General features: G+C 38.0%; 1 protein-coding gene across 1 annotated transcript in view; it reads left to right on the top strand.

Moving 5' to 3' along the window:
• b4galnt4a (beta-1,4-N-acetyl-galactosaminyl transferase 4a) overlaps window positions 1-22,990 on the top strand; it is a 138,020-nt gene that overhangs the window by 27,946 nt on the left and 87,084 nt on the right. The window contains exon 2 of the mRNA XM_028003011.1: window positions 19,270-19,382. Coding sequence (XP_027858812.1) covers window positions 19,270-19,382 — 113 coding nt within the window. The remainder of the gene's footprint in view (window positions 1-19,269; window positions 19,383-22,990) is intronic.

Here is a 22,990-nt window from a genome sequence, read left to right as displayed (position 1 = left end):
TGTCATCAAGGGAATAATTAAACTGCAATTGATTTTATGTTGCTTTTGGAGGAATACCTTCCTCCTAAAGTGGGTAAGGAAACCTTCTTCCCAGCATCAGCCACCATGTTCACAGACTCTTTTGCCTTTACTGTGTGGCTGATAAGCACATTTCGCATCAAGACATGTTCATCTCTGGAACACAGCACCCACCTCTTCCCTGTCAGCCACTCATTCAAACGATAAAAATAATTGCGTATAATTGAATGAAACTTCAAGACGTTTGAAGGTGCAATGTTTATCTAATTAAACAAAGAGGAACCAGACTTGTTGAGGTTCAAATTTTTCTTTCTAATATCTTGCCTAACTTTTTAAAATGAGATTTTTCCCATGACGCACAAGAAAGCAGTGTGTTTTGAAGTGTAAAAAATGTCTCTCTTGTTCTGGCATTTGGCAAATGTAATTAATTTTAGTCATCCTAACTGAGACAAGGCAGAACAAGTTTAGTGATGTGAGTGAATGACAGTGAGAAAAAAAAGTGTACGTAAATATGTGGTTTTAACTATGTTCTGTCATCTCTGGACTAAAAAGACTTTACTTCTGCTTGTGTTGGTACTCTTGTTTTCCTCTGTCCTTATGTATCATGATGTGTATTTTAGTGCCTGCAGCAAGGACCCTGAAGAGTGTGTGTATGTGTGTGTGATTGCTATCTTTCTTGCTTGTTTGGCCTTGTTTACAGATATGAATACAAACTGAGTTCCTTATGGCTAGATATTCTGTAGTGAGTAATTTCTGTGATCTTCTAAGTCAGACATTGGTCTGCTCCCGGCAGGATTTTGGCATTACTCATTTCCCCTGACGGAGCCAATAGTGATTTCATTTTGTGTTAAAAGTAATATTGTCACACCACTCTCCCGTGTTTTCTTGTGACCCCCAATGCAGGCAGAAGTGTAACTGCTGCAGGCGTGTTGTCCCAAGCAATGATCGTCATGAAAATTTTTGCTGCTCTGTTTGCCTCCGTCCTACTTGTTTTTGTTGCCTTTGACCCCTTAGTTCGGCCTTAAGTTGTTTTAGCAGAGCTGGTGTCGCATCCCTGTCAGTTGGTACGTGCTTCTTCTCTTCCCGTACTACCCTTACTGGTTTGTCTAATGAATAAGGATGCTTAGACTTGATTGTAAATTGATTTATGTTGGTTCAGTGAAAATTGTTCGATTTGAATTTGCATCAGATCTTAAGCTTTATCTCAGAAAATAAACAAATTTATCTTACTTTAGTTTTATTCTCTTAAAAATATATTAGAAGTTGTAGAATTAACAGTATTTCTCTCCAAACATCACCACTTACTGTTTTCAAGTTTTGAATGTTAATTTTCTTTATTTTCATTTGTAGTCCTCCTGTTTTAGGACTAATACACAATCTGATCCATGCATGCATATGTGTGTTTTTTTTTAAATTCCTATATATTTGCCATAGCTTCATTGTGGAGTTTTTTCTTTCATATTTTAAACATTGTCCATAACATTCCAAAATGAAAAACATGGAACCTCGCTTTCCTCTGCTCATATTCCCTTTCTCAGATGTGCACTTTTCCAGAAGTGAACCAGTCTTATCTGTCTTCTTGCAAACATTCATTCGCCATTGCTGTCCTCCTCTGCTCCTCTCAGTGCTTTTACCGTCCCTCTCACCTCTGTGCGCTCTACTCCTTTCTCCTCTTCTTTCCAATTTCCTCTCCCAAAATGAGATGTTGTGTACGAAAGAGAAGTGTGTACATTCCTTATCGCCAGCTCCTGTCTGGGTATTAGTTGGTGGAAATGGGCTTGTAATGAAACGAAGACCACGGCTGTGCAAACACACATGCACACTCAATAGATTTAAAGGATTTTTTTGTGTAGGTGTGTAAGTGTGTGTATGCACATACGTATACACCCCGGCAAGTGGCTGATTAAGGTCACCCTCTTTCTCATCTCATTATTTTTTTGCCATTGTCCTCTCATGTCTCTTGCTGCCTTTTTGTGATGCCTCTTCCTGGTTGGTCCCTCTTATAGTGTTTGCTTTGCTCCTTTATTTTGTCAGTGTTTTTCTTGTTCTTTCCTTTCACCCTCTAAAAACACCTTTACATTTGCTTAATCAAGAGCCCACTGTTCTTCCACCGCCAATTGTGGAAAGCAAATGCATGTCACATGAGCACAGTATGCTTGTGTAGTTTCAATCACTGCCATTTCAGTGACCCTGCAGCGTGGGCCTGTGCTGACCTTCCCCCTCTGTTCCTCATGCATAGATATGTGTTTAGCAACAATAGCAGAGTGTCAATCTGGGCAACCTCTTGTTTCCTACGCTGCTGTGTTGTCGGGCATTTGAATGCCCTCTGCCTTTGCATAACCTTTTTCAAAGAGCACTTTCTTAGAAAGTCTACACTGAGCAAAGTGGGTTTTTGTCTCCAGCAAGGATGTCCTTTCTCTAACAGTACTCCACAATCAAATTAACATCTTAAACTTTTCTGTTTCCTTGGCAAACGTGATGCCTCTTTTGAGAGCCTTCATAAGCTGAGGCAAAGAGCTTAGCGTTATGCTATTAAGCCAGACCAGACAATTGAATTATTGTAGTCTTTATAGATTGTGCCCCCTTTTGACTTTATGCCCACAGTTTAAACTGGGCATAAAGTCCCACTTTATGCTCAGCAAAATGTGACAAAAGGTCATCCAGTTTTTGTTTTTTTTTTGTTACTTTTTTTTTTGTTCGATTGCAACAAAGGATAAGAATTTGTGTTACCAAATAAGGACCCCCAGGGTTCCTCCACTGTAGGGTTCCTCCACTGTCTGGATAAGTCTGAAATTTAATCTAAGCATTTTCCATGTCTGGATAATTATGGAAAAATACAAACCGAGACTGGAAAAAATATTTGTATTCCCATTTACTCCTTATTCCAATGTCTACAAGGTGTAAGTTCCATCTGTCCATCTTTCACAGTTTTGTATATATATTTTGACAATGTGCTTAAAATGGACTACCGCTTCTGGGGAATTATGAATTATGTCTGGAATAGTTTAGACTTTTGACATACAACGTTTGTACAAAGTCTAAAAAGAACAAGTTATTTTCTGTGTACACAGAAAAAGAAAACAGGATGGTGCAGTTAGTGTAACACATCAAAATATGCTTCTCTGCCTCCAGCTTATGCTCGGGTCAGTGTGTTTGCTCAAGGCTATGGGTTTTAGCATTAAATCCTCCTACAGGATGCATTACTGGTTGCCCAGGGAGATGAGTGCAATGGTCTACACAGATTGTGCTGCACCACAAGGAAATGCAGGGTGTCTGATGATTTTGTCAAATATAAGCTGTCCGTTTCCATTCGTTCATATTTTTTCTGTATAATAAAGATCATTAGAAAGGTTCTGTAGTCTAGTGCTGTATAGTTTCTGCGTTTACAGAGGTCTAATCTAAATATCTATTACATGGACCTGTGTGGTGCCAAGAGTTCAAATGCAGGTCAGAACAAATTGTATATTGATCACAGATGAATAAACAGTTGCAGCTTTTCTTTGCATCACCATAATGTGAAGGTTTATTTTATAGTTAGAAAACTGGTCACTCTTTGGCATGGGTCAGTTACCGATATTAAGGCTTAAAGTTCATCAAAGTTTTTTAGAACATTACAAAACACTAGCATTTTCTGTCATGCTGTTCCTAACGTGCTTTTAATGAGATGTGAAAGAAACTGAAGGAAGGAGTGGAGTGTTATCTTACTGATGCATAAAGTACTGCATATGCATCCTGAAACACTAAATGAAAGAGAAGAGAGGGTAAATAAGGTGTCAAGGAAATAAGATATATAAATAAAATTTTTAACCCATCACTTCTTTAGCCAGTCTCATTATGTTTTGTTTTTGAATGTCAATGCATTAATGTTGGCATATCTGCTTGAGTAAAAATCTTACAGCATGTTTTATTGGAACATTACAGACACTGTAGATGTTTTTTTCTTTACACTAAGTAAAATCTATTTCACAAAATGCATGTAATTTAATCTAACTAAAGTTTGTGCATGAAAGTTACCTTTTACTTCATTAACTGCACTGCAACATTGTATGGATTTTATGGATAAAAAACATTTGAAATGATCTATTTTGGACTCTTTCTCAACTGAATAATGTTCACAGCAATTTTGTTTTTATTCTGTTAAACCACCTGTTGCACAAAATATAAAAATTGAATTGGATCAGTATCCTACTTTGAGCACATTTTAATTAGTGTCAGCCTTTAAAATACATACATCTTTCTATTTTTGAGCCAAGCAGAGTGACGCAGGAGCCTGAGGTAATCTCACACCAGGCATGGACACATTGTGGTTTTGCAAATCAGTGGAAAAATGCATTGATTAAAGCCCTGTCTTTGTTCCTGCACTGAATGAGTTGAACATCTGTTCAATTAAGGACACAGAAATGATAGTGTTGCACTGTCCACTCTTCCTAGAAGAGAAGAGAGTGAGTGACCAAAGGTGTGCACTGATAACAGAGGCAACTTTATTCTTTGCTGATACGTTATCCACAAGCAGTAATTATCGGTATAACGCCATTCACCAGTGTGCATCACACACTATTCTTGGTGTTTTATGGAAAACTGAGGTTTCCACGTGTCTCCTCAGACAGACTTTTCCTTTATATATCATCCCTTCTACTTCCCCTTGATGGAGCACATCATCAACACAAAACTCCCACACATAAGTCTCTGTGAACAGTAACTGAGGAAGAAAATATAGATTCAGATCTTCTCACTTTGTCTTGAAAATCTATGCTTCTAATATGTGAAGACAGTCTAGGTTTGTACATTAGACCTTCTAGTAAACAAACAGAGGGTGGAAGTACATAATTTAAGCACATTAAACAAAGGTGAAAGCTGCAAAAATAAATGAATCCTGAGGTTTCATACAGACAATATGTGGTGGTTTTTGCATTCATTGGAGTAAAACCAGTGTGACTGATGTAAATATAAATAACATAACCATCATCGCTGAAGCTGGATTGAAGATTGAAGTTCCTTGCCTTAATATTTGCAGTGAAACCAGATTTTGCTGTCACTGAAAGATCCAAAAAGGAACACCCATGAATAATTTACTCATTGCTAGAATATGTGAATGAGTAAACAGACAGAAGAAACAAAGCACAAAAAATTGCAGCAGCTTGCATGAATTAATTGCTTGGCGGATTGTCCGGCTTATTAGAGCACTCTGTCTTTGGTGACTGACTCAGGGTTAAAGAGAGAATTTTGTTTTGTGCTTGGAGAGTAAATACACTTTGATTAAGTGAGAATAAGAATAGAATTTCATGCAGGAGTTTGTTCAAGTTTTTATATAATTTACTAAGGGGTGTTTACAATACTTGTCTCATTTAAGTCATATATTAAACGTCTTCAGTTTGCACCAATCTATGGGATCGGATTGGATTTGAACAATTTCCCCTTGGTACTGAAAATCTGATTTGTTGTTTTACATCTCTGATCATTAAGCATCAAACTTGCCATCATATTCAGCCTATAAATGCAGCAGCTAACAACCTGTACTCTGGGATATTCTCCAGAGTTAATCAAAAATCAGGTAAAGGTGATGGACCATTTGTATATTTAGTTTTCAATTTACTGACCCAGATTCACCTATGGTCATGAAATACAGTTAAGGACAAAAACCAAGGGATGCTGGATACAATTGGATAAAAATCCCGACCACTGGACTGTCTTACAGAGTAAACTAGCTCATCCAGTGGGACTCGAAAGTACAGCTGCTGCTCCTCTGCATCAGAAGGAATCAGTGGAGGTAGTTCTGGCATCTGACCATGTTGGCTCCTGAACATATCCTTTTGGTAGTTTTCTGGCCATGCCCACTGGTAAAAAACCCAGGATGCATCCACACTGAACACACTGAAGGGAATATGCATCTCTTCTGACCTGAAATGCGTTGGAGTGTGTTGCTACGGAGACAGGGATGTTTGGGGTTGTTACTCTGTTACTCTTGTAATCCGAGAAGACAGACAAGTTGAAAACAATCATTAAATTGATGGTTAAGGATAATGCATTAAGGCATAAACGGGCCAGTCATGTAATGTTCTCAATCTCTACTGGACTAAAGAGACTAAAAACTACAACCTCTTCAAGGAAACTAACATATATTTTTCTCTGTCCTCCGTTATAGTGTTAAGGAAAAACAGAATCGGAAGATTAGACATGAAGAAAACCTGAAATCGGTAACAAGCAGGGAAAGTCTTATTGGTGCTTCTCCAATCCTGTTTAGTTTTGCAATTTGAGCCAGTCTGTTGCATCTGCCTCTTTGACTTCCCGGAGCCGAAAATTGTTCAGAGCAGAGTCATTCACTAATAACGAGGAGAGGATCACCTGAAGTGTCTGTCACTGTTGAGGGCAGTTTTAGAGCTGGCAGGGTGCAGCCGAGTAGCCTCATTTAAGGTTGTCACCAGGGCCAAAGTGTGACACCACCAAAGCGAGATGAATCGAGGCCCAGCTGGTTTCCATGAGCTGCCTGCTCGTAAATAGCCAGGACTGCGGTGCAGGGTGGAAGTGGTTTGTCATCTGGCTCGGTCCCAGCTTGGGCCTGGACTCCCTGACGAGAGGGGGAATTTATCACTGTACGGTGATAAGACAAGGCTATTATTGTTTCGGTCCTCCTCCTTCTTCATACCCTTCTACCCCCTCTTCTTCTTGTATGTAACACATCACCTGCTCCTTTTCTCTTGAGTTTTCTCGTCTGTCTTCTTTCATCCTTGCTCTACCCACTTTCACCTTCTCCTGTCTTCCCCCATCTTTTCCTATCCTGTCAGAATCCTTCTCCTTCTGTAACACCTTCATTTTTCTAGGCACCTGTTAAGTCTGTTATATCTGTTCTCTTACCTTCACCAGCCCTCTCTCTCTACCTCCCTTCCACGCTGCACAATGGTGATATTATCAGGAAAGTAATGACTCCTTCCAATAATGATAATACGGTACTCGGTGGAGGATAATGACTACATTGGAGTTCTACATGGAAACCACATTCAAGTAATAATTGCTGCTAACTTATCAGATGGTTGAAGAAAGTGATTGAGAAGGAAAAACAGTTGTAACATAAGGAAGGGGGATGAACTACTCCTTTTTCCCCCGCTCTCCTTGTCTGACGCTGTTGAATCGTCCTTTTCTGCTGCTCCCATAAGAACCGCATCCCTTTTGAAATTTATTTCTGACTCGCATTGCTTGGTGCCACAAGAGATGAAGCTTTGGCCTCGAGTGTCAGGTTTATCTTTTGTACGTTTCTTTTTTGGATGCAGACTGGATGCAGACACCCCAGGCTCCTCACTCACTGTCTCGTAATGTAGCAGCTCAGCTGTCAGGGGCGCAGAAGATGGATGAAGGATCATAGAAAGGTCTCCTACAAACTTCTCACCTCATTTAGTTGCTCGGTCTGTCTCTGACTCTTGCTAACAATGCAACACTGCGTAGGCCAATGCTGAGGCCCTATAGGTGCCATGTGTTTGTTTACAAATGCTTGCTAATGGGTGAGCGGGAGGAGGATGCATGCAACCTTTGTCTGTTTCTTCTAATTCGGTTCCCTAGCGATGTGCAAGGCATGACATCTGCACAGGACTTTAATGCCGCGTCCATACCTTGACTTTGATTGAAGATGTTATGCTGTGTGTCTCTAGCAACTCTAAGGATTAAAGGCTGTTGAGTCTTTTTTCAAACATTTGTACACCTCAAAACTAGAAACTGAATCTACTCCATCAATGTTCTTTCTCCATTTTACTGTTCCTTTAAAATCCTCATAATAAAATGGCCACAATGGTTCTTTTAATCTGACTTTATTTATACTTGAAAACATCTTTAAAATATTTGTGAATCTATCTGAGAGGTTATTATAACTTTCTTTAACCTTCGTATCCATCAAACTCAGTTTTTATATTTTTTTTGTCAAAAAATCATGAAGGTAATGTTTCCAATTTTTCTATCCTATCAGCATGGTAATCCATCAAAAGGGCCAAAGCTGACCTTCAAGACCTCCAGTGCGCCCGTGGAGTTCACAAAGGCCCTGGGCATTAAGCAGCAGGAGGAGATGGGCAGAAGCAGAAAGCCATTTAGAAACGAACTGTGAATGTTTTCTGGCAGTTTGTGGAGGAATCAGACTGATTTGGTACACAGCTTGTGGCCAAACTCCAACCACATGGGAGCTTGATAGAATTACATGATTTTCTTTTTTACCGTTTGCCCATTGTGACCTGAGTTGCCAGCTTTCTGAATCCGTCCCACATTCAGTAAAGAATAAAAAGCAAGACAGATCAATAAGGGAGATAGAAAGCATGTAGTATGAGGGAACATCAGAGCATTTATCATACACCACATGTATAGTATTTTTGGCATCGCTTACTCACTTGTAGACCGACAAAAATCAATTGAAAATGTATAGAACTGGAAAACCGCAAGAGAAACGTGCGTTTCCTCAGCGAAAACATTTGTTTTCTAGGGAATAAACCAGTACAGCTTTTTCCATTGCACTAAGAGGAGTGTTTATAAATTATGGCAAAATAAATGATGAAAAACCTGTTTTTTTCCTTCCTGCAGAATGAAAATACATCACATACGGAGGTCAAGACATTGACTAGTTTGTAAAAATATTGGCATTTATGGATTCTTTTAAAGGTTTCTGTGTTTCTAAGGGAGCAAAATAAGAAAATTCAGATAAAATAACACATTTGACAGTTGTTACATTGTATTTAATTATAACAATTTCGGGGCATAAAAACATTCCTATTTTGAAGATTCATTGATGGCACCCCATAGTTTAGCAGATTGTTGCGACATTTCCCAGGAGGAAAGTTAGAGGGTGAAAGTTTTTCTACACCAGGACCTATTAATATTGCTCACCAGATATAGAAATTGTTCTAACTGGATGTAAATAACATCCTTTCATGATCTCACTCTGAATGCTACTGTTAGAAATTTTCTGAATATTCCTTAAAATAAGAATGCAAAATTAATCCTATTGTGTTTTTACTCACAGTATATTATTTTATTTTTACTGAAGGTGTGTTTGCATTTCATTTGCTTGTGTGTGTGCATGTGCCATGCGTGTGCGTGTTATTTGGCCTTATCTGCCACAAGATCATACCATTTTCTTTCAGGCTGTCTATTAAATGTGTGCCCCGGCAGTGAAGCTCTGATTTTATGTTTGTTCCCATCCAGGCATTTTGTTTTATGTTATTTAAATGACCCTAAATCACTTTAGCAGCACTTTAGTGAAGTCTAAAGCCATCTAGGAGTGAAAAGAAGAGATTGTTGGACTTCATTGCCCCTGACCCATATTATAGCACATTTTGCATTTTTATGCAATGTTGCTTCTTTTTTCTCCAACACACCCAAAGGCCTTCAACTTCCCCTCTTCACTCTGCATGTTCTCTTTCAAGTTTTTCATCTCTCCTTTTGCCGTTTCCTGCTCCTCATGATCACAGCCTCTTTGTCTCTGTTTATCTCATCTTCTCTCGTGTCTGAAGCCTTGTTACGCCTCTTGGCTTAATGTGCTCTCTCTTTTCTAAGAAGGCCTTGTTGTTAGAGCTAAGCTAAAGGCCAGAGAGTGCAGCACTCAAAGCCGGACCTATTCATCAGTGTCACAGCAGCCCTCCACTCAGCTTCGTTACTGACTGGCTAATGGCACAGATCACTGCAGTTTATTTGCTATAATTAGCTGGCTCCATTTGGCCAATACAGCGCAAGCAAGCCCTGCAACACTTATGCTGCCCCCTGCCATGCCACCCTGCCTGTGTGCATGCATGGATGCCTGGTCATTCTGTGTTAAGCGAGTCAATTAGAAGCTTTATATCCTCCACTGCCTTTTCTCAACCATGTCTCATATTGTCATGCGTGATTGCAGAGTAAAACGCCTTGTAAAACTGTGTAAGCTCTCCAACAGTTAAAAGCATATACTCAAACTCTGATACAAAAAAATGTCATTGAATAAAGTCTTTGAATAGCCAGTCAAGTAATGGATGTGAGCATGTGGGCCCACTTTGAACACTACTGCATTAAAAATAATCAAGTTTGAGTTATTTTCATGACCCAGCATTGGGTTACATGCTGTTGAAATCAAATTTTTACATACAGTGTATAAAAAGACATTTGTTTTCTCTGTCACATCAAATCATATTAGCTGTTAACTGTTTTACATACGTTAGAATGAACAAAATCCAACTGTGTCATGTTTCTATTGTTCTTTTCAGTCAGAAAAGAACCATAGATGCATTTTAAAATGTTTAACAAAGTATTGATGGTGATGTAATGGCGTTGTAGGCCTTAGACAGGTTAACTCACAATGTTAGAATTAAACCCAGCAATAATCACCTGTGGATGTATTCTCAAGCATGCCTCAAATCAAACTGCTTTGTTGTGTGGCATCATGAAAGAAATTCAGAGATATGAGGGATGATATAAAGAAGAGAACTGTGGCGCTCCAGAAGTCTGGTTCATCCTAGGATACCATTTAAAGCCCGAGGGTTTACATTTGTCTGTTCAAACAGTTATATGCAAATACAAAACACAACGTCCTGCCATCATAATGTTCAGCAAGGACGCTGGTTATGTGCCCCGGAGTGTTTTGATGCAGAAATGTGCACATCACATCCAGAGCAAAGAAAAAAAGACCTTGTGAAGATTTCCCCTGAAGCTGGTAAAAAAAAAAAAAATGTCATAGTCGGACAAAATGAGTCTGATAGATATTGTCTGAAAGGCCACTCAGAGAGGAAGAAGAGGTTACTCCAAAAGCAACATAAAGAAACAGATTACTGTTTGCAAATACACTCAGACTCAAATACTGCACTTTTTGGAAATTAGTGATGAAAATAAAATTTTGGTGTTTGACCATCATGAACATTCTTACATTTGGATAAAATAGAGTGAAACTTGGAAACTAGAGAACACCGTCCAAAGTGATGTGGGAGTGCTTTGCTGCTGGAGTGACTGGCGCAAAACCTTTGTGACAAACTTGTGGAAGGACGCCTTGAAATCTCAATATATGCCATTAGAGTAAGGGTAATAATACCAAATATAAAGGAAATACTTATGGGAAAAATCTCTAAAACATTCTGTGTCACATAATTCTGACATTTAGCAAATATTAATATTTTGAGTTATCTTAACTGAACTGATTTTTTTTTTTTTAAATCAGGAAATGTTTAGGCAGATTTCAGACACTGAGGGGCAAAAATGATTATTGGCTTTCTATACAGTGTGCCAATATGTGGTTTCAGTTGTATGCAGAACTGGTGGTTTTGGTTTTCAGTTCTTCAAAAAGGGGTTTAAGTGACATGTTTTCCATGTTTTTTCAAAGAGTGAAGTAATATGAAGAATTGCTTACTTACCAAGTGATATTTGGACTTAATGTTTTGTTCATTATCTTTAGTCTCATCTTGAAATGATCAGATTAAACAATAATGACTAAAACTCCATAATGTCTAATAAGACTTTTATTAAAATAGTAAAGCAATATCAGGTCGTTGTTTTGTTAAAATTACACTCTATGGACATACTTAGAACAAACCGGGTAATATTTCTTGACCCAATGTTTGGTAAAAAAAAAAAGAAGAAAATCTCCCCCTTGACTTTTAATTTCATCTCATCCCTAATACCCACGTGTTTCCTCCATTTACAACCATCCTTTTCCCACTTAACCTTTTTTTTTTATTTCCTACTCTTGCAGCTTTAAAAGCTGCATCCTCTTGTTTTGTCTTATGCAATTTTAATCTCTTTCCAAATAGAAGATGGGTAGCAGAGGGATCTGTACAGTTCCCACATGAGGATGCTCCAAATACAAAGGGAGAACAGTCTGCATCACAAAGATGAAGTCATACAGTATTCACTGAGCAGACAAGACCAACCTGTCTATTATTTACAGAGTGCGTTGTGGTGTGGTGCACACATCTGCAGTCTTCTCTCTCTATAAACCATTTGTTTGTTCTTTTTTCTGCCTTTCTTTCCATATTTCTATATTTACATTTTTTCTTCAATTTCCTTCTAATGTCCTTCACTAAACAATTAGATCCACAATCGCCAAGCTCATTTGTGGAGAAGCCTTCCCAAAAAAGACATCAATTATGTATTTATATCTGGACATTATGGAATGTTACTGCAAGAAGAGCCAAGAGGGTTCTTGGTAAGCACATTTCTCAAGAGTAAAGGCAAAACACATAGACATGCTAACAATGAGTGAAATACGGTGGTTTCACATACAGATGTTGTTGTGTCAGCAACTGAGAAACAGTAGGTCTCTAGAGTTTTTAGTGCAATGAAAAAAGCAAAACATGCTGTCAGCTGCAGTTAAGCACACAAACCCACCTTGGCAATAAGGAAGGTCAGGGGCTTATGGAGGAACTTTACAGACAGGTCGGTACGCCTGTGAGCAGCTGAGTACAACAGTAATTTGCAGAAGGAAATTCACCTTACTAAGCCTTGAGTTAGCAACATCAAAAGTCCATACGGACATACAAGCCAGCACAGTGGTTGTGTCATGGTAAAAGTTTGCATACTTTATCCTTTCTCATTTGACTTTCAGAGCTGGCTGTGAAAATGGAAGAGTAAATTAAGGTAAACTCTGTACCATTCTGCTTAAGGTTAGGAGAAGCGAGGTTGTGGCAACCATGAATAATATTGCACAAACTAACCACCTTGGAAACACATTTTGTGTTTCATTTGTCACTAGCTGGTGAAATATTGTTACTGTCCAACTTTTTAGCTACCAGAATATTATCACATACATATAGGACCAATACCACTGTGGGGCTATTCTGAATCTCCGGTGTACCAGCAAAAAAATTAAACTTTGCTTACGTAGAGGTTTATCAGACATTTCTCTGAATCCAACAGAGACATAGCATTCACTCCCACCCACACGAGACAAGCTTACTAGCCAATCAAAAATAGGATGGGTCTTTCTGAATCAAAACTTTGATTCAGATCCAGCAGTACTCCATTCCATTCAGGGTCGGTGCTTTCCATACTGGGAATGGGCACTGAGCATGTACCATGAGCATATGGAGCCAGGGGAAGATATTAATAAAGACACAATGAACAAATGGCGCTGGACTTATACAGAGGACATGGGTACTGATGCTAAACCCCTTGAGAGTTTGTGACTGAAGCTCCAACAACCTTGTGCATGGTTTTACACTTTGTGTGCAGGAAGGCGGCTGCATGAAACTATAGCAAGAGAAAAGTTTTGTCATAAAGCAATTGTCTCAGTCATTCAGCACACCTCACGTTTGCTGAGGACAACAACAAACCTTCACTGACTGATTGTGTAACTGATTTACAAACTTGTTTGCTCCTTCATTGATGACCTAGATCTGACATTTACCGTTGCTCCTCTGTTTATGCAAAAAGAGTTTTGTCGTCCTAGAAACAAAATAAAGGTTTCATAAAGCTAGTGTGTATTAAAAAAATATCTATTCAGTGTCATGGGGTCAGCTCAGGTTTGACCAGTTTAAGTATCAGAGATGGAGACGATCACATATGGTCCCAACTCAAAATCAGGGTTAAGCGTATGCTAACCTTAGCATTGTTTGTGGTTGCCCACTGCCAGTAATTGAACAGATAACTTGTTAACTAATCTAAGATACTTTCTTTTGGTATGTGCAGATATGAATGGTAACATACGAACATTTTTAACTAGCATTAATTTTCTACTAATATTTAAAGACACAATCACTCTTTTATTGAATGGATTTACTAATAAAAAACACTTGTAATTTAAATATTAAATTATGTTTCTGTTGCTACAAAATATATATTCCAGACCTATTTTATTTCAAAAACACACACAGCCATTCATATTCATTTCTACAATGAAAAGTAAAATCACTGGTGTGAAAAAAGACATTCTCGTAATATTTCAAATGGAGGAACACAGATGCCTGGCAGCATTAAATATTTGTTTCAAATAGATTTTTGAAAGCCTTTTTAGACAACTAACAATAACATACTTTAATGTGCGCTTCTTCTGTTCTCTGTTTCACAAGTTGACCCTCTTGAGACAACACTTGTAAATCAATTGCAGGAAGAGGAACTGGCATTGTGCTCTAAATGTTGTGAGCTAGTATGATTGATTTTTTTTGCTGTTATATCACTCTTACTGGGATTATTGCAAAGAACAAATCCTGATGGCTTCCGGACAACCGGTTATTATTTATCAATTTTTTATTGACTTGGGTTCATCACATGTGTTCAAACTAAACCCATTGATGCTCATTTATGTATCTCTGCATGAATCAATTGCGGTGCGCTCAGAGACACTGCGTTTGATTTTTTTAAATTCAGGAGGTGCAGTAAACCTTCCTTTTACTGTCAATTTGCATGGGGACAAATGTTTAGTATAAACAAATATTAAACACTATAACATTTATGGCCTTGGCTAGTTACAATGCATGTCCCCAGATGGTCCTTTAAAAGCATTTAACACCTCTTATTCCATGCCACACCTCTTATTCCAAAATCTCAACACTTGTCACAGAAAAAGTGGTTTGTCTGAATGCCTTTTAGTTTTGATGCACAAAAATGTCTGTATGGCTGCCTGCCATGAACCATTCCTTTTTTTATTGCAAGATTACACTTCTAAAGTCAAATTGATTTGTGTAGCACATTTTAGCAACAAGGCAGTTTAAAGCTCTTTACACCATAAAAAGACAATACAGTAACCACTTATTTAATAAGCAAAAGACATTTAACTTTGTCAAATGCCATCATCGAAGTCATATATAGAAATATACATCAAATATAATGATCAACGTTCCAGTTATTATTAATTGAAAGCAACTGTGTACCAGTTGGTTTTTAGCCTTGATTTTAAGGAACTCCAGTGTTCTCACTGTTTTCTGGAAGTTCCTGATTAGTGGAGCATAAAAACCAAATGCTGTCATGTTTGATATATACAGCATTTTTATAAGAACTACACATAATCTAGTTACTTGATTGTGCTATAAGATGTTACTTTCTCCCCTTTAAAATAATGAAATATGTACCTATGCTTCACAACAACATCCTGCCTACTTTTCTTCTATTTCTTTGCCATAGTTTTAGCTTCTGCCGCAGCATTTTCTCTGATTCTGTGATTAGCATACTGCTGTATCACCTTGCTGCTCATCACTTAGCATACAGAGAAAAACCACCTCACAGTAAACTCTGTGTTCTTTTCATTCTTGCAGACAGACGTGCACAAGCATTTCCATATGCTGTGCGCATATCCACACAAGCACAGTGATCTACACACATATATACATATAACCTGACACCTCCTCAACTCTGATATGAGCTCTGACAGCTGCGGTTGGGTGAACTCTTTAAAGTTTAGAATACCAGTAGTTTTAAAGGCATCCCAGGCAAGGCAAACTCATTACTCGCTTCTTAAAAACAGCTGAACCTGAGAGAAAGATTTTCCTAAATCTGTGTGTGCCAAGATGCCTCCCCCACGTAAACTTTTGTATAAACCTCCCCTGAGTTGTGGCCTTTGTGATGCAATCTACAAAAAGCTTCAAACAGTGAGCTCGCCTGTGTCCTCTCAAAGTTGAAGAAGTTGCACTCAATCACTTCATCTGCACATTAAATATTTCTGCTGGTTTAGAACTGGAGGCCATGAACTGATTAAGCAGAGCAAAAGACAGGTGACTCTTTAATCATTAGTGTGCTGCGTGGTTTCCCGCTGGTGGCAGAGCTTGTAGTCAATTGGCTTCCATTAACCTGCCAGTCCGCTCTTCATTACTTCATTAAAGGTAGTATAGAGGCTTGAGGAAGTCTTGTCACAGAGCAGGCACTGACTTTTAGCTTGCTCCAGAGAGCATGTGAGATGTCCTTGCGTTTGTCCTTTTCTTTGAAACTTGGTTTCAATAAACTACAAATGAAAGTCATGCATTGCAGCTTCGCTGAAGGCAAACGTACTGAACAAGGAATATAAGAAATATGTGGCTGTAGCAACAAAGATGTCTGAAAAGTTACACAAGAGCAAATCCAAACTTAATTCCCATTTTTATGTGTGTGAACAGATAAACACATAAACAAATCGAGAGTCTTGATGCGTGTTCCAGGATGCTCACATTAACGTACACAAATGCATAAACAACAAAATCGGCAAGCTTTTTCAGATTCTTTTGGACTGTTGACAAACTTGAGTGAACAAATCGGAGAACATTTTCTGTTACAGTGAATTAAGTTTAGTTTTCCACGACCCTGGATAAGTGCAGAGACTCAAGATTGTGTTCAACAAAATATTCTAACACAATGGGAGAATTCATAAATATTTGCTTCATATTTGAAGAATATGTCATGTCTGAATTATCAGTTTAATGCATCCTTCTTTTATTGATCCTTCACTCTTTGACACCTGGCTGCTGTTTCAGGTAGTGATTTTGAGAGATTTTAAGAGGCTTTTTGTTATTCTCAAGTGTGCTTGAAATGAAGTTTTTGGGTTTTGTTTAATGTAGTCCTCACCTAAAAGAATATAAGGGATGCCCTCACTGGCCACTTCATTAGGTACACGTTATTTACCTAACGGAGATGGCAGGTTCTTGTCAACATAAATAGTCAACATAAATAGCGATTCACTAATCAGATAGTAGCCAGTCAATGCATTAAAGCATTGAGGGTTGATGGACTGCACACCATAATGTGGAAGAAAAGAAATTGAAGTGACTTTGAATGGGAGATAGTTTTTTGTATCGGATGGGCTGAGTCTTAAAGTACGGTACTGACTCCCCAGGTTTGCAGAGAATAGTTAGACATGAGAAAACTACCAGTTAGCGACAGTTATGTGGATAAAAGTTGTGAAAGAGGTTCCAGATGACCAAAAGGCTGGTGTCGGAGTGCAATAAGGAGAATATTTGCTAGGTATAACTTTAACCACATACTATGAATTGAGCATCACTAAGGTCAGACCATTTTTTTTTGTTTTTTGCTGACTATGTCCGTCCTAGTTGATGCTAACTGCGTACCTGCCTTCTGATGACTACTTCTGTTAGGATAATGCAACCTTCGTATCCCTCTGCCTAATCCACTTCACCAAGTGCCTAAAACAATTCAGTTGTCTTCTTAAATGTGACTTTACTTGGAGATTCTCACCTTGAGGAGGATACATTCACCCTTCATAGGAAGTTTAGTGTCAGGATAAAATATAGTGTAGATGTTATGCTCAAAAATCTTTAATACCATCTTTGAACTCCTATTTTTTCTTGAAATGTTACAAACCAATACAACAACTCAAGCTGCATGGGAGTTAGCAGTGCATCCTTTTTCACCTTGAGACCATGGCCTTTTTAATTGAATCTACTACTGTAATTCTCCTCACAAATTCTTTAGATTTACTTGAAAACTGCCTTGATGTCTGCAGTTTAAAGTTATTGGTACCACATCATTTGCATAAAGCAATGATGTGAAAGCTGGAAACTGTTCACACATCAGCTTGGCCTAAAAATAATTTTGGGCAAAGAGTATTTAAATGTAAAGCTAAAACTCATGACCTGCTTCAGTTCCTCATAAGTCAACATTTTCATGAGCCAAAGTTAATTAGGGCAGCTTTTAGAGTACCACTTCTTATAGTTACCATGTTTGTAATCTAAACTTGCTCAGTGTATTTATTTATTTTTTTATTACTAATTTCTTTTTGATAGTATCACATGTCTTTTCTAAAGAAAGAGATGGGGAAAAATGGATAGGTAATTTATTGTGAGCTGTAAATGTTCTTCCTCAGATCAAAGCATATCTGATTACAGCTGTCTGGAAACAGAGCAGGACAGGGAAGATGATCTCCAAGCAAATGTGGAAAGGAAATCATTAGTACAGATTGCATTTGCTGGAAACTTTCAAATTGTAGCTTGAAGTCATCAGCAAACTATTATTTTTTTGCATCTTTGGTTAGACCGTCTCTGCTGTGCTTCATTGTTTTTGTGTCTGAGTGAGGAAGAAAAATCAACAACACTGTGGTTGTCCTTCAATCTCCAACAGTCTCCCCACAGCTCCACCCCTTCTTCAATCATTGCATCCAATTCAACCCACTCAACTTGTTGTTAAGGGAACATATTGGAAAACTATTAGTGCTCATTATGCTTTATAGCTAGCCATTCTCCCCATTTTGTCTTTTAATCACATTCGCTTCCTTGGTGTGCGTGTTTGTGTGGTGTGTGTGTGTGTGTGTGTGTGTGAGATTCTGCTAAGCCACTCTTCTTTAAAGCGTGCGTGGGGGTGTGTTTGTGTGTGTAAACTACAGCCACCACCATCAGGCAGACAGTAATGAACCAATTGTACTGTAATGCATTCAGCTTTAGGAGAGCACAAAGTCACCCTCACCCCTCACACACTCAGTCACCATCACTTTTTATGAGATAGTCAACAGCACAGGCGCCATCTTTTATTGAATCCCTTCCTTGCAGCGACAGTGTTGTGCATTCCTGAGCCATGTCAGCCAAATGGGATCAAATGAAGTCAAATACAAATAAAAAGAGGTTGGACTGAATGGAGAATAGACTCTCCCTTTTTTATATGCGCTGCACATGTTTACAGCAACTCTTATGGGGACATATTTGGTTCTTGTTGCTCTGTAAAACCAGACCCTCATAAGTTGCTGAAAATCCTGTATCGATTTGTGCTTCAGTTTGACCATCCATAACTGTGTGTGTCTGTGTTTGCTGGCAGCACAGAGAGATCATTTGCTTTTTTTCTTAACCGATGCTCTGACAAAAAAAACGCACTTTCAAGAGCATGCCTAGACACATAATAAGTATTGTTTGTTTACTTTCAGTCAAGGCAATTGTCACCATTATGCATCAAAACCCTCATATTCCATCTGTGTCAGAACAACACTCTAGTTTTATTGCATGGGAAGCTATTTGTTGAAAACTTCCTTTTTATATTACCTTCACATTTTTTCTCTGGACTATTATTTTTACTTTCCTCTGTTGCTTTGTTCTCTAATTGTAATCCCACAAACCGATCCACCTTATTATTATTTTGTTTGAAAAATATCGATTTCTGTCTGATAACTGGGAAGAAATGGTATTTGCATAAATTTATTTTTGACCACGTTATAGATGGAAACGATAATGTTTGTCATTTTAAATGTACTGGTGTTAATAAACGTGACTGAGATTAGGAGGGAAATGTCCCCATTAATGCCAGTGATTAAAATGAAGATGGTGATTTTAATAATGAGGATAACAAAGGCAATGACATTTGTCAAGATAATGATGATAGTTGGCTGACTGAACAGTTTAATGTTTGTTTTTTCCTGTCCAGATGGAGAGAGACAGACGGACGGGACGGATGCCAGCCGAAAGAGGGACACTCGCTCCTCAGCCGGACACCACAAGAGCGAGGACACCAGTGACAGTAGGGAGGACGAGGCGGCAGTGAGTCTCTCTCTTGCGACATTTTGTTTTGTTTCCTCACGCTGAAGCTATCAGAGAGATGTCCCTGTCTTAATGCATATTCACCACTCCACCCACATCTCTCTGACTAACCCGCAGCAGCAAGGTTTTAACCTTCTGTGTGTAGAGAAGCACCTCATGGCAGAAGGAATCATATTTGTGCTCTTTAATAATCACCCTGCAAGAAGACCTGTGACCCGGTTCGTCCAGAAACTTTTGCATCACCTTAACAGTGTCTCAAATTACACCTTCTTTCAATTGGATTTAAAGCTATTATATTATGGCACATGAAAATAAAAGATAATAAAGCAAAACATTTGTGAGATTGTTTTGTTTTAGGCATTTTGTATTTTACCTGAAGCAAATCTTACAATTTAGCCTTTTCATTTTGTTCTCACCAACTGCTGTGAATTTTAATGACATTTCCTGCTCGGGGAGGCCACAGCTTAAATTACATTTTGAGTGTGCTGTGCAGTCAAACCTCCTAGCTTTCACTTCTGTTATATTTTTAAATCAAGAGTTTGAAATTTTGATTTTAGATTGGTGCAAAGCTGTTGGCGTGAACACAATAAGGCATTTAAAACACGGGGCATAGACGCATTGCATGTTATTAGAGATGCATAAATTAATTGGCACATTTTCCTTATTCTCCTGTCAACCACTGATTTGTGGTCAGTAATTGACAGGAGAAGAACCAGATTTTATATTTCAGTTCATTAATTGTATAAAATATGAGAACTTTTTCCATTTTTTGTATGAGTGCATCAACTAATAGCATGCAATGGAAAAGATTGTGTGTTCCCCACATTGCTTTGAGATTCAAAATGTCTACCTCTTTATGAGAAGCAGCCACATATTTGTTTTTTTATGCATCACAACCCTTTGGGGAAAAATAAATCTGGTTATGCAGGGCCAACATCTAAGACAATGGAAATAAGCACTGGGCTTGAAAAGCCTGATTGGTTCATCTTTGTTAACAATTTTGAGACTTGACTCCCTGCTGAGCAACTACAATTCTACAAACCTGCTTTTACAATATTATGATTCACATTTTATTATTCAAGGAAATGCAATTGTCTATACAACTGCATAAAAAGGAATGTCATCATCAAGGTCATTGCATGCGATTCTGGTGCTGCCATGTGACATCTTGAAGGTACGGACTAGCATATGTGTGATTAGCACATATGCTAATCAGAGGAAAGTATTAGATTTTAAAAAGGGAATCTCACCATGTAGCATTCCCAGTATTGCTATAGTAAGTTGTTCCCCCTGTTGTTGAATTAAAATATGTTTTACAAGATAAGCAGACTAGTGTTAACCAATAAGAAATTAAAAATTATTTTTTTGTTTTTTGTGAATGGCCCATCTGCTTATTATGAAGGAGAGGTAAAGGCTAGAGGTGCCATGGTTGTGGCAATTATGACTGGGAGAGACAATTATTTCCCATTGTTGATTTTTTTTCCAATTGGAAATGAATTAAAATTAAAATTATGATTTTTAATTTATTTAAAGAAGAAACACAATGTGTGCTATCCTACTGCTATTAAAGATATTTAGCGGTTAAAACTGTAGAGGTATATACTACTGAAAGTAACATTACAGAGGAATAGTTTGCTTGTAAAAGCCAATATTCATCTTAGCTTGGCAATAAATACAAATACTTATTTCTCTCCCCTGACACCAATAAAAGTATGTGTCTTTCAAAGTAGATTTGAACATGTTTGTATTCAAAACAGGCAAACATGTTTTGGTTCATCTTAAATCTTTGCTCTGGAGTTTAACTTTTCTCTATAGTAAAGAAAAAAACCAAACACTTTACACTCATTCATCATCTCATGCTCGGAAGGGCAATTTATTATTGATATCTTCTTCTTCAACCCTCAATTGATCAGATCTCTTGCCACTTGTGTTGACAGGCAGTCTACCTGAAAGTTTCATCTTGCCTCGGGTATCATCAAAACACCTTGAAGTGTGAAAGAATTAGGATGTGAAGGAAGATAGTTTGCATTTATTTAACATTCACTCCATATTTAGTCAGTATAAATAAAAGCCCATATTAGGCAGCTGTGGAGGGATGAGTTGGATGTGTAATCTTAAAGTTCTGGTATTTAGAAATGAAAAAGAAATCCCTTCCAAATGTCTTGAAGGGGAACATTTTAACGAAGTAGTAGTTTTTCATTCATCAATACATACCATAAAATAAAAGTTGACCTGGAAATACCTCAATTGTGTGTTTTTTTTTTTTTTAAGACAAAATGAATTCTGACTTAATCAGTATCAGACGAATCTGTATTCTAAACATCAAGTTGTATTTTGTCTTTAATGTCTACATCAGTTAAGCAGGTGTGAAGATAGTAAAAATGACGCAAATTATAGTAAACAGGTAACAATGTATCACTATCGTCATAACATCCAATATCACAAATTCAAAAGACTGAATTTAGTCGGCTGGAGCTGATATAAAGTTTAGTGACTGAGATGCGAAATCTCACTGAGGCTGTTGGGCTCATGGCAAACAAAGGAAAGGAAAAGAATACCATAAGAATAACATATTAATCAAAGGGATTCACATTTGATTCCTTTTTAACGAAATAAACAGAACAATAATGCTACTTTCCCAGGCTGATTTCCTTTGGTTCCTGTCATGGAGCATTTTCCACTGTTGTGCAAGCTTCTGCATGGACACGGTTGGCTGCTTGCCGCAGGTTCGCTCAGAGTCTCTGCACTGATTTGATCGACAGACAAAAATGAGCACATGCAACTAAATGAAGCATGAAGAAATGGCCTTGGCAACCAATCCTCTCCTTGATAATTTTACACAAGAAAGGTGGTCAGTATAGCTGTTATAACCTGTCTGCATTTTAAATTAGCTGATTTTAGTTTATAATTGTTTGTGTATTATAACTAGATCAGAAAAGAAAATCGGGTGATTCCAAAAGTTATTTTACATGATCTTACCACTGTCGCTCCTTGACCCGACATTGTAAAAAAAAAAAAAAAAAACAAACAAACAATCATCAGCTATAACTCACAGAACATACAGGCAGTAGCTACAGGATTTAAAGATCGCAAGAAGGTTCTACATCAATTCCAAATAGTTACGATTTTGCGACACAGCTGTTGACTTGCAGTGGACACCAGCTGAGAGAGGAAGGCAGCGATATATCTTATTTCATAAAATGCAGTCGTCTTCAGAATTGATTTAAGCAAGAGCTTTAGGAAATGTGCTTGGCAAGATAAGAGTCGTGAAGGAAAGCTGGCAGTTTTTTTTCTTTTCAATAACCTGCCTCCAAACTTTAAACCTGCTTGATGGTGTTAGAGCTTCTCTGTAGAACTCAAATGAAATCTGCGCTGTAAATGAATCAAGCTTGTGCCCTGAGGCTCAAATATTCGGCTGCTCTGTAAGCACTTTGCTAAAGTCGCTAAAATGTGTCAGAAAGTTTGTAGCGGAATCTTTATGAAATTGATTTGCATTTTATTTGTCATGTGTTCGCTAAATTGCAATTGATAGATTTAGCCAGCTTAGAATGATGACAGCTCAAATGTTTTGTACTCATCATTCTGCAGTAAACACACACGAAGACAGC

This window comes from Xiphophorus couchianus, chromosome 2 (assembly GCF_001444195.1).
Source record: "Xiphophorus couchianus chromosome 2, X_couchianus-1.0, whole genome shotgun sequence".
Lineage (NCBI taxonomy): Eukaryota > Metazoa > Chordata > Actinopteri > Cyprinodontiformes > Poeciliidae > Xiphophorus > Xiphophorus couchianus.
The sequence above is the reverse complement of the archived record's forward strand: the minus strand, read 5'-3'. Positions and strand labels throughout refer to the sequence as shown.